General features: G+C 43.1%; 1 protein-coding gene across 1 annotated transcript in view; it reads right to left on the bottom strand.

Moving 5' to 3' along the window:
* Oca2 (OCA2 melanosomal transmembrane protein) overlaps nucleotides 1-12,608 on the bottom strand; it is a 329,813-nt gene that overhangs the window by 113,324 nt on the left and 203,881 nt on the right. The window contains exons 20-22 of the mRNA NM_001271493.1: nucleotides 12,476-12,535; nucleotides 11,809-11,913; nucleotides 3,231-3,324 (exon numbers count right to left, since the gene is read on the bottom strand). Coding sequence (NP_001258422.1) covers nucleotides 3,231-3,324; nucleotides 11,809-11,913; nucleotides 12,476-12,535 — 259 coding nt within the window. The remainder of the gene's footprint in view (nucleotides 1-3,230; nucleotides 3,325-11,808; nucleotides 11,914-12,475; nucleotides 12,536-12,608) is intronic.

Below are 12,608 nucleotides of genomic sequence, written 5' to 3'. Positions count from 1 at the left end.
CCCATTCAGAGCCTGCCCCACATGTGGCCCATACATATACAGCCACCCAATTAGACAAGATGGATGAAGCAAAGAAGTGCAGACCGACAGGAGCCGGATGTAGATCGCTCCTGAGAGACACAGCCAGAATACAGCAAATATAGAGGCGAATGCCAGCAGCAAACCACTGAACTGAGAATAGGTCCCCTATTGAAGGAATCAGAGAAAGAACTGGAAGAGCTTGAAGGGGCTCGAGACCCCAAAAGTACAACAATGCCAAGCAACCAGAGCTTCCAGGGACTAAGCCACTACCTAAAGACTATACATGGACTGACCCTGGACTCTGACCCCATAGGTAGCAATGAATATCCTAGTAAGAGCACCAGTGGAAGGGGAAGCCCTGGGTCCTGCTAAGACTGAACCCACAGTGAACTAGTCTATGGGGGGAGGGCGGCAATGGGGGGAGGGTTGGGAGGGGAACACCCATAAGGAAGGGGAGGGGGGAGGGGGATGTTTGCCCGGAAACCGGGAAAGGGAATAACACTCGAAATGTATATAAGAAATACTCAAGTTAATAAAAAAAAAAAAAAAAAAAAAAAGGAAGGGGAGGGGGGAGGGGGATGTTTGCCCGGAAACCGGGAAAGGGAATAACACTCGAAATGTATATAAGAAATACTCAAGTTAATAAAAAAAAAAAAAAAGAGTTGGACAAAGAATTGAGGGACCCTGAGGGGATAGGGACTTTACAAGAAGACCAACAGAGTCAACAAATCTGAACCATCAGGGGCTCCCAGAGACTGAACCACCAACCAAAGACCAAACATGAACTATACCTACTCCCCCTCCCCCACATTCATATACCAGATCTGCAGATTAGTCTTCATATGGATTCCCAACAACTGAAGTGGGAGTTGTCTCTGATTCTATCGTCTGCCTATAGGTCCTGTCTCCCTAACTGGGCTGCCTTATCTGGCCTCAGTGGGAGAAGATGTGCCTAGTCCTGAAGTGACTTGATGTGTCAGAATGGGTGTGAAACCAGGGAATCCTCCTCATATTCAGAAGAGAAGGGAAGGGGTTTTGGAGAGGGACTGGGTGAAAGGAAGACTGGGAGGAGGGAGTAGCTGAGATCCAAATGTAAAGTGAGTAAATAAATAAATATATGGGGGGTGATGAAGAAAATAAAAAGAAAATGTCCTACAGGATTCCCTACACTTCTATCTTTTGGAGGCATTTTCTTAAGTGAGGCTACCTCCTCACTGATGACTTTAGCCAATGTTATGTTGCCATAAAACAAGCCAGCAAACCCCGCGAGTTTCTGTTACCTTGATTCCCTAGCATGGTAACCATATCTTTAAGTGTGAACAAGGATAAACCTTTCATGCATTAAGTTGTCTTTGTCAGGGTACTTTATCACAGCAACAGGAAAAGAAACCAAGACAATCAGATAAGTAAAATAGGTTTTAGTTTCAAATTATCTAGTCAATGTTCCCCAGTCCATGAGAGAGGCAGCAGAATTTGTGTACAATTAACACCTAGCACAAGTAAGTGCTTAGTGTGCCAGGAATAAGTACCTTCCAAGACCAGAGATAGTTTTTTAAAGTTCTCAGTGCCAATAAAACTTTATTGGTTAGTAATGCTATATACCTGTCTCCCAAATGTGCTCAGTGTCTAGCCTACAATAGCTTATTATTCTACAGCAGTTCAATGTTAGTGTCTCTCCTGGAGACCCCCTCCAAATTTACACTTCAGAAACTAGCCCAGGGGGCCTTTTGCCCTTTAAGATCCTGCTCAAAACCCTCTCTCCTCAGATTATTATTCCTACTCTCTCCCCCATCACAGTCTTTCTCTGGCATTCTCCATGTGCTCAGGAAAAAACTGGAAAAATGTACCTATTGTTATAATCTTAGTTTGAATGACTGGATCTCCATCCTAGAGCTCAAAGCTAGTATACTCTAGTAGGTATTTCATACATTTGAGGTTTTTTTAAATCCCATTTAAGGGATGAATTTACAAATGTCCTTGGATCTTATTTCCATTGCTCTATCTATGAAAGAAATGCTGTTGCTGTTTTCTGGAGCTGTTTCCCAGATGGAAAAAAAAGTATGTATTTTGCATTTTTATAAGAATTTCAGCCCCAGTCACAGCATTAGATAAATTAGTTGTCTCCTGAAGTCACAGATGCATCACTGGCTGATGCTAATCCCCCTTCACAAATGAGCAGATAAATGAACCAGAAAGTTATTGATTCAGGAGTCAGAGAAGGCAAAGAACACAGAAAGCTAGATTATCTGGAGGCAATAAGAATGTTAAATATTTCTGGTGTGTTTATCTAAGATTCTCCACAATCCACCTGTGTTCCCACAGGTGATTAAGCTGTCTAAATATAAAAAGGACTCTAGCTTGACTCCTCTCCAGACAGCCACATCCAAAGCTCTCCTGTATTAACCACGGGTCAATTTTGTCTGGCAATCTCTAACTCACATTGCAGTTTTCCTTAGACTTCAGCCCCAGCACCTGTGCTTGACCTTTTGCCATGCCTCTTCCTTTGAGGTAGAGTCCTTGCTCTACCTAATGCCTGCACATTTCTTCTAACAGGGGAGCCCAGGGAGGAAAATGAGAGGGAATGCCTGTTGCAGATTCTTACTTGGACAGGGTGAGAACGCATTAGCTTTGAACTATTAACAGTGACTGTCATCAGATCATAGGCTTTGCAGGGGGAAGTTGTAGGGAGGAAGCGAAATCATGAGTGAGTGAGTGACTACATTGTTGATGTGGCAAAGCTTTCCTCTAATCTGAGGGTAAATGAAGACAGTGTGTATGCCCACTATAGCTTTCTCCCTCTGTGTGTTTACAACCTGAAGTTTGCTCCCCTACAGAGACATCTCTTAATAAGGTTAGCTAAACCTGTCTTCTTGGTCTCCCTGTTCAACTGCATAATAAACTCTGAGCTTCCCAGGTACCCAGAGACCCCAGACCACCTGATCCCAGTTCTCCTGTATGACCATGGTTTGGCCATATCTTCATTTCCCTTGGTGGCCCTGATTAGGGTTCTGGGACCCAAGCCATGAAAGACCATGACCAAAATGAGAGGATTCACAGAGGAACTGAGGAGTTCTGGCTGTTCAAAATTTGGAATCAGGAAGTCACCAGGATTCTCTATTATTTACTTTTGATTTGTTAACTACTTAATCTTGCTTTGTCTAGACAACAGGGTCAGTGTGGTCTCCCAACATGCAGTCAGTACCCCTTACCTCCCAGGCAGGCACCAAGGGCCAGGGCATACATGAGAGGCAGTGCAGGCAAACTAATTTCAGGGTCTTGGCTCAGGTTCAGGAGGACAGGAATCTGTGGAAGAAACAAGTATTGTGGGCACATGTCATAGAAAATTTTAAGAGCTACCAACCATGGCTGACTTAACAGAACCTAAAGAGCCTTGTTCTTCAATAGATAACTCATCAGTTAAATGCACTGGCTACTCTTGCAAATTACTAGGTTCAATATCCAGTACCCGTGTGGAGCCTTATAGCCTCTTAAGGCTCTGGCCTCTGAGGGTAAAATACAGACATAATGTAGGCAAAATGCTTTTCACGTAAAATAAAATTAAAAGAAAAATTTAAAAGCTTTATATCATTCTGGATATTATATTATCGACATTATTATTATTATTACTATTACTATTATTATTATTATTATTATTATTAGCTTGTGGGTGTTTGTGTGATGGAATGGTGATATTGCAGCACAACTGTGAAAGGCCAACCTTGTAGATTGGAGTCAGTTCTTTCCTTCTGGGGATAAAACTCAGGTTGTCAGGCTTACATTCTTGTATAGCAAGTACCTTTACCCACTAAGCTATCTCATTGGCCCCTCAGAGACACATTTTTAATGGCCAAACTGTTTTTAAAAATATTTTTTAAATGAGCACAAGATGCATGGAAGGAAACCAAAGGAAACTTTGGCGTGCACAATACTTTGTGTTTGTACCCATCTGTCTGTGTCTGGTGCTAGCCAGGGGAACAGCCAGGTTTCTGTGTTTAAAGCTTCCCAGGCTGCAGCTGTGAGTCACAGCGGATGAAGTCACGTTGAGTTTCATAAGAACCATGCATTCAGGGTCTCTGAAACCCTGCCAGTGTCATGCTGTTCATGAGGCATCAGGTCAGTCCACACTAAATCACTCCTCAGATGTGTCTGCTGTCACTTCAGTTGACAGGGGGAGGCCGGTGATACGGCTCAGAGAGAAAGGCACTTTGATGCCAAACGGACGAACTGAGTTCGATTCCCAGAACCCACGTGTTAAGAGAGAGCTGACTACTGCAAGTTGATCTCTGATCACACACACACACACACACACACACACAGAGAGAGAGAGAGAGAGAGAGAGACAGAGACAGAGACAGAGACAGAGTCAGAGACAGAGAGACAGACACAGAGACAGAAAGACAGAGAAACAGAGACAGAGACTGCAATTTCCCTCCAAGGCCACCTTCCCTGGCCAGAGGACTCACTCATCACCTACACGTTGGGGAAGGCCTGCAACCTGCATTGCCAAGTTCCTGGAGGAGACAGGGTGTCTTTGCTGCTCACATTACTATTCCTCTCAGGATAGCCTTATTTAGTTCTCATAAATGGCATATTGGGAACCAATCCAGATCCTCCCTCTGTAGAAACACAGCCATGAATGTCTATAACTGCTCTGTTATTTAGCCTAATTGCAGTCCACTGGACCTGGCTCAGCTCTCTATATTATTTTGTTTCAGAACATTTTAGAAAATGAAAAAGCTAAAACCAAAAATGGCATCAAGTGACAAACAAAACGTAAGAGCTTGTGTGAAGGACCTTTGACCTTTATCACCACCACATGGTTTTCCCTATACCAGCTATTACGGCCGACAGCTAAACTTGCCAGAATGCCTCCTTGTGAGCCTACAAACAAACCTGGGATGAGAAGACGCTAAAGAACAAGCTGGCATTCAAAAAATGACTTCATACATCGGCTAGATGGCAACACACACAATGATGTGTGTCCAAAAAAATCAATCTATAAAAACTATAAAATTATGTGCACAAATGTGGATCATTTGAATTCAGGCCAGGATAAAAAAAAATTATATCATTTTAAGTCTAAAAATTGCCACAAAATCTTTCCCATTCAAATGAAGGAATATGAAAAAGAAGGGGAAGGGGCTTCAACAAAGAAAAACTGTCACAGAATTCTCAGGCCCAGCAACATATTTTAGGTTCCCTTGAGGGCTCTGTAGCAGAGGCCTGGGAATTCCCTGCTGCACCACTATACTCAGATTCCCACAAGCTCCTGTCAACTGCAGACAGGAAGGGTGGGAAAGTAAAAAAGGGCAGGTGAGTATGAAGGGGATTCTCAGGCATAGAAATATGTGTCCAAATAGTGAAATATCTCGACACCAAGGTTCCCATTTCTCCCAGAGGCCCAGCCTGTTTGGCTTTCACTTTGCCTCAAACAAGCAAGGGACTAATGCTGGCATGTAGTGAGACCAGGGGCCTCACACTGCTCACTTCAAACACCCTATGTCTGTTCTCATTGCATTAAAAATTAGCAGTGCTAAATATTGTTTACTAATTCACAGTTAACAATGAGCAATGATGGCAAGGCCCCCTGACAGCTAGCCCATTAATCTAGCCACAGCTCTTGTCTATAACAGTGACCTAGAACCACTCAGAAGTGATGAGAGCCGGAAACATTTTACTTTTGTTTAAAAAATAAAGCGCAAGGCCCTGGGTTCGGTCCCCAGCTCCGAAAAAAAAAGAACCAAAAAAAAAAAAATAAAATAAAATAGCTAAACTCATCTACTGAGTGATTCTTTCTCCTCTGGGCATAAAGAAAAGTCCCATGGTGTCATCCTACCAGTTACAGGCTAATTCTCCAAATCTCCCCCCTTCTGATAATATCTCATTCTTTCCTGACCATGAAAAGGGGAGATCTACCACTGACGCACTTGAACTATTCTTTGTACACAGTTCACATAATGAATGTAGGTACACTTCTGAGACCTGACACAAAGAAGAGATAGGCTGCATTTGTCTCTTTCCTCTCATTTAACCTCAGCTTAACCGAATTACCCAATCATTGTTCTAAGGCAGCAATTCTGAACCTGTGCGCTGTGACCCTTTAGAGGCAGAAATATATATTTGCATTGTTATTCATAACAATAGCAAATTTACAGTTATGAGGTAGCAAGGAAAATAGTTCTGTGGTTGGGGCTCACTACATCATGAGGAACTATAATAAAGGTCACAGCATTAGGAAGGTTGAGAAGCACTGGCCTATACCTGCGTCTGCAACACCTCCTCCCCAAGAGGTCTCTAGCTCCCAACTGCATCTGTACTAATAGTCCTTTGAAACAGCAGCTGTCTCTGCTAGCTTTTTGGTCCTTGATGAGTTTCCATAAGTGTTCCCTGGATGCAGAATGCTCCACAGCTGTATAGAATGAAGGTGCTTGCCGAGAGGAGGAACGTTCAGCAGACAGGAAAACTGGTGCACTGACCAGTTGGTGGGTCAGAGCCAAATCAGTGAGGGAAACTGCCAAACATGGCTTCACAGTGGGGAGTCACTCCACACACCTGGGCTTGGACAGAGGCGGCTAGAGATCCATGAAACAGCCCCTGAAACCCAAGGATACGGGCTCCAGCTTACCACAGCTGGTCTGAGGGAAGAGTCTGCTGGAGGTAAGCAGGTACTTAGTGGATGGAAGAAGGGAGCAGAGTCTCAGGCCCTGGTCTTTTATGAGTCAATAGAAAATTCCCAGGCAGCTTATCGCTGACTGCAAAGGTAAAAATAAAACCATATGCAGTAATAGGCAGCTGGCTATTTCCATGTAACTGGCCGTGGGCCACACAAGCACTCTGTAAGCCCACTGTTAGCCTCGAGCTGTCAATGTCTAGAAAGGAGCACAAGCTAAAGTGTAGAGAGATTTCCCGTGGTTAGATAAAAGGCAGAATTCCTTAGGCACTTGTAAAACTGGTTCTTGGCTGCCAAAAGAAGTCATTCCCTATACCCCTGGCAGAAGGGGCACATGCTACCTGTGGTGCCAATGAGCTTATCAAAGTCCATGCTGGCCTCCAGACTCCCTCTGTACCTGTTGCACATCTCGAAGTCCATGCTAGCACCCTGCCCTTTCCTCCTCCTGATACACATCCTCCTTAGGATCCACAGGATGTCTCCACCCACTCGATAGCCAGTCCCTCTTTGCTATTCTCTTTCACTGTATGCTCTTGTTCCCCCACTCCCTCTTGCGCTCTCTCTCTCTCTCTCTCTCTCTCTCTCTCTCTCTCTCTCTCTCTCTCTCTTTCTCTCCCACCTCCAACCCCCCTCTGCTCCATTGTCTATTTCTTCCTACCTCGCTATTTGCACCATCCTCTCACACTCTTCTCTTCTCTAGAGCTGACTATGCTCCATCTATTTTCTCCTTCTCTCTACTCCTCCAGCTGCCTCTGGATGTTTTCTCTCTCTTAACACAAGTGAAACAAACAAAACAACAACAAAAAACCCACCTTATCGTAATAATTCTGCTAGCCCCCCTCCCCTACTCCCCACCCCTCATCTGCACCCTCCACCCCTTCACATACAGCCATAGAGTGCAGAGGACCATTGCATCACCTTCCACAGGTAGTGCTAAAAACCACAGGCGCAAAAGAAGGACTCTGCATGGGCACCTGCCGTCACATTGTGCCAGCACAGGTGTAGGATTCCCAATGTGCATCTGCACTCATGCATGGGCAGGGGCCAGCACAGAGAGGGAAGAGCTAAGTGCCAGAGAGCTGTGACCAGAGACAGAAATCAGCGAAGCAGAGGCTAAGGAGATGGTAAAGAGAGGCACCCTGCCTCCAGTGATGCATGGTGTGTCTCAGGATAGGGGAGGCCCAGCAGGAGAGTCAGGCAGAGATGGAGCCTATGACTCTGGGGGACACAGTAAAGCACTAACAGAACCTGAAGGGTGGTATAGTTTGAAGATGTAAACAAAGAATACTTTGGAAAAAGCAACCTACTGTGATTAATTCCTATTTTTATCCACTTATGCCAGGCATGATTCTTTTTTTCTTCCAACATGAATATGCATGAGTTTCCCTAATAAAATCCCTCTGTCTCCTTTGTTTAAGGAGACTGGTGCTTTGGGAGTTATCCCAGAGCTCTTCTTACTTGTACTAATAACAAAGCTTCCTTTGCTCTTTTACTGCCTTGTGTGCTGATTGGCTTTGCACTCATCTAGGGAGGGTGAGTTCACTGTGCTCTGCCATAGGCTAAACTGTCAAATAAAATGGTCCCTCACCAAATCACTAGGAATAAAGCTGTTACCTGCTAAGGTTATCTACATGAAAAATTTGAAATCTTATTTACATAGTGCTTGTTCAGGTGCTTTTAAAGAAACTGAAAGGAAATTTGAAGAAAATATTTTATATTTTTTATTATATCCAAATGAATGTCCTGTCTTCATTCTGCCTGAGTACAATGTACATTTATTTCCAGTGCCCTTAGAGGCATAAAGAGGGTGTAGGATCCCCTAGGATTGGAGCTATAGATGATTGTGAACCACTATATGGGTGTCAGTACTCTTAACTGCTGATCTACCTCTCCAGCCCAAGAAACAATATTTTAAAAGAACAAAAATGAAGGATTGGAACAAGACACAGCAAAGACTTGAAGGGAAGGTAGGAACTTCACCCAAGATAAAGGAAATACATCACATGAACAATAGACCTTCAATGCCTAGCACAGCTACAGAGCAAATAAGGAAAAGCTGTGCAGAAGTGTGCAAAAGTTCAAGTCATAAAAGACCTTCTCCAGTAAGCCATGAGTGATTAGGAAAACAAGGACGGGTCCATATAAGATCTAATTACACCATGTCACATACATACATGTAACATGTACAGAATTCTGCTCAGGAGCACACGGGGAAGTTTGACTATTTCATTGCCTTTGTCTCAGCACTTTCTATCTGTTTAACTTTCAGGAAATAAAACATTACAGATAAATGAGCTCAGTTACTCACAGTATTGCTTTTACCTTTCCATCTCCTTAGATGCCACCTTCATGAATTTGAATATGTAGTGGTTAGAATGAGAATGGCACCTCTAGGCTCATATATTTGAATACTTTGTTGCTGGTTGGTGGATCAGTTTGGGAAGGATTAGGAGGTGTGGCCTTGTTGGGAAAGTATGTCACTGGGAGCAGGCTTTGAGGTTTCAAAAGATTCATGCAATTGCTGCTGCTTTCTATCCTCATGATGGTAGATCAAGATATGAGCTTTCAACTGTTTCTTCACCCTGCCACCATGAGCTCTACCTCGCTGAAAGAGTAAGCCAAATTAAATTCCTTTAAAGTTGTCTTGGTCACAGTATTTTATCACTGTAAAAGAAAAGTTATCAAGTCTGACTGTCATCTTCTTTAGTAACACACTGTGAGAGGGACTAAATAGAGAATCTTGATCTATGTGTATCATCTTGAGGGAAACAATATACCAAGGTTCTGAGTAGCACTATTCCTGGGGAGGCATAAATAAACAAGTACTTATCAAGGATAGGAAACCAACAATGAACTACTATCCAGAGTCATATCACCTTGTGAAGCTCCTTAATTTTAAGCAAGAGATGGCAATGACGATTCCAAAAACTAAAGCAACTTAGCTTTCCATATTCATGTTTTTTCATCATCTCATCAACTCCTAGCAATAACTGATCATGACGTATGTTTATCCATCATCTAAGATTCCTTATGTCACTACCCATTCCCCTTGCTATCCTTAACAATAGTCACCACAACCCCACAAGGAAGATATCTCTCCTTCTCCATCTTTCTTTTTATGCCTTACAGCTATCTAGCCTGTAACAGTAGCCTCTTTGGTTTCTTTTTTGTTTTTGTTGTTTTGTTTTGTTTATTCTTTTTTTTTCTTTTATTGGATACTTATTAATTTACAATTTAAATGGTAGCCCCTTTTTCCGGTTTCCCCTTCAGAAACCTGCTATCCCATTCCCCCCTCTCCCTGCTTCTATGAGGGTGCTCCCTCACCTACTCACCCACTCCCTTCCACCTCCCTGCCCTGACAATTCCCTACACTGGGGCAATGGCTTTGACAGGGCCAAGGGCACCTCCTACCATGATGACAAGACCATCCTCTGCTATATATACTACTGGAGCCATAGGTCCATCCTTGTGTTCTCTTGGGATGGTGGATTAGTCCCTGTGAGCTCTGGGGCTTCTTTGGTTTCTTAAACTAGCATTCTCTCCTCCTCAGGCCCTTCCCAAATAAAGCCTATGCTGTCCTAGAATTGCTCATTTCTATGTTTGTCTTTCCTTCTGATATTACAATACCCAGAAGGAAAAACAAATAAAAGCAAATGACAAATGCCTTTGTCCTCAGACCACATGATATGGTCTCACTGGGACAGGATAAAGTGTGTAAAACCTTACACACTTGTTGTCTCAGGGACTGAAGGTGCATCTGACAATGGCATCTATTTCAAGTTTTCATTATAAGTCTATTGTGCCTACAGGGGAATACAATGACTTATTAACTGACTTTTGTCTCTACAGGATCTGAAAAAATTGCCTATCAAGCCTGTTAATTAGTAGATTCTTTTAAGTTGTCTAATACACAGATTAATAGTCTCTGAAGTTTAACATCTCCATTCCCAGTCCTTTCTCTTTGCTTCTCTTGCTTTACTGCACAGCCTCTGACTAGTAAAACATGTTCATAGATAACATTGTCTTGTTCATTGCTTAAGGGGAAAACACTCAGTGCTTCACATTTAAGCATACTGCTTTATTGCAAATTTTACAGACTCTCGGGACTCCTTAAATACACCATCCTGGATCCCTGAAGATCTCGAGTGTCTTGTTCCGTATGTGACCACTAGAAATAGCGACCAGAGTGAATTCAGAATTCCCAAACCTACACCTTGAAACAAGAACCATACTGGGTCACTAGGGAATAAAGCTTAGCATAAAATGAATTCCAGACTGAAAAAGCGTTCTAAACAATGTGTGTTATGCGCCTAACCAGCCCTCTCCTTACTTGGCCAGCTCTGCCACACTCATCTTTGGGGATCCTTTTCACAACATACTATGGTACAATACATGGGCTATCTGTATGGGAGGGAGGGACTTCTTGGGGCCTCAAGAAAAACAGAGAGAACTTCCCCCACCAGCATCCTGCTGTGAGTACACTCATCCTTCTGCCCTATACTAAGAATAGTATGGGCCCTGGGCTGTTTGTAGCTGTTTGTGGCAGGACCCAGATCTTACTTTCTCACTTTCTTACATTCTCACTTTTACTTTTTTACACCAGAGACCACAGTTCCTGTACTAAAACAAACAATCAATGACACAGGAGATGGCCCAGGGGTGGGGATCTTGGTGTTGGCTGGGAGTTAGAATCAAGCAGAGACTTAAATCCCTGTATGTGCAGGCCAAGACCCAGAATCCATGAAGGTTTCTTAGAATCTGCACGTGAGGATAATAAAGACGACAGCTCGTTCTTTTGGTGTGTTGAAGTTCCTTTAAAAAAATGATACCTTTTTTTTCTGGGAAGGGTAGCAGCCCTCAGCTGGGCTCCCCAAACAGTCACCCATGATATGCTATCCACTCCCCAAAGTCTGGTCTCAGCCTGTCATTGGTCTTTCAGTGCTCCACACTCAGCTGCCTCAGGCTCAGCTCACATTTTTCTCTTACATGTAAGGGCAATAGAGGAGATGGTTTTGTGCCCTGCTTCTTAGAAAAAAATCATAGGCCCAGATGGGAACAGAGTCCAGATAGGAGCAGGCAGAAATTGACCCTTAAACATACAGCATCACACCACTTACCATTGTAGCAGTGAATGGGATGTTGTCAATCAAGGACGATGCCAAGGCTGAGACCCACACTATTAGGACAATGGCAGCTGCAAAGCGCTGATCTTCTGGAACCATCTAAAAGGATCAGATCATAGCCATGTTATGCATTAACCACTGCAATGCTAAACCGCATACATAAAAACTGTCAAAAAATTGTTAGTCTTTCTTCTGACATATGATATGACACAGGTAAGCATGACATGAAAACCAGGGCTACACCTAGACCAGGAACCTTGGCCACAAGCAAGTAGAGAGGAGCCATTCTCAACCAAATAGCTCTGTGTGAGGAGGAACATTACATTTCTAACATCTGATAACCACACAGATCGGTTCCTCCTGCTTAATGGCCCGATAGAATTCTAAGATGGGAATTTCTGCAGCATCCACTTACTGTGCGCCACCCCTTTTTAGACATACTCTAACTAAAGGCAAAAGCGAGATGGCAAGCATCTATAATTGTATATTCTTTGACAAGTATCCCCTTCATCTCTAGGTTACCCAGGGTAAAGTAGGCTACTGTCAGTGCTTTTGACATAATTAATGTAACATTCTTACCAAACTTCTTTTTTTCATTTTGATTTTAACAAAAATCAAAGGATAATGGCTGGAACATGCTCCATTAGAGCATTTAATGTACCTTTATTAGCAGGGCAGTCTGTTCTCCAACATATTCTACTAAGTGAAGATGTGTCAATGCCTAGAAGAAAGGATATGTTTAGAAATGAAAGTATTTGCAGATTTCCTTTGTCTTTCAAAAAGAGAACATAGGG

The sequence above is a fragment of the Rattus norvegicus genome, chromosome 1, assembly GCF_036323735.1.
Source record: "Rattus norvegicus strain BN/NHsdMcwi chromosome 1, GRCr8, whole genome shotgun sequence".
NCBI lineage: Eukaryota > Metazoa > Chordata > Mammalia > Rodentia > Muridae > Rattus > Rattus norvegicus.
Note: the sequence above shows the minus strand (reverse complement) of the source record. Positions and strands in the feature narration are given on the sequence as shown.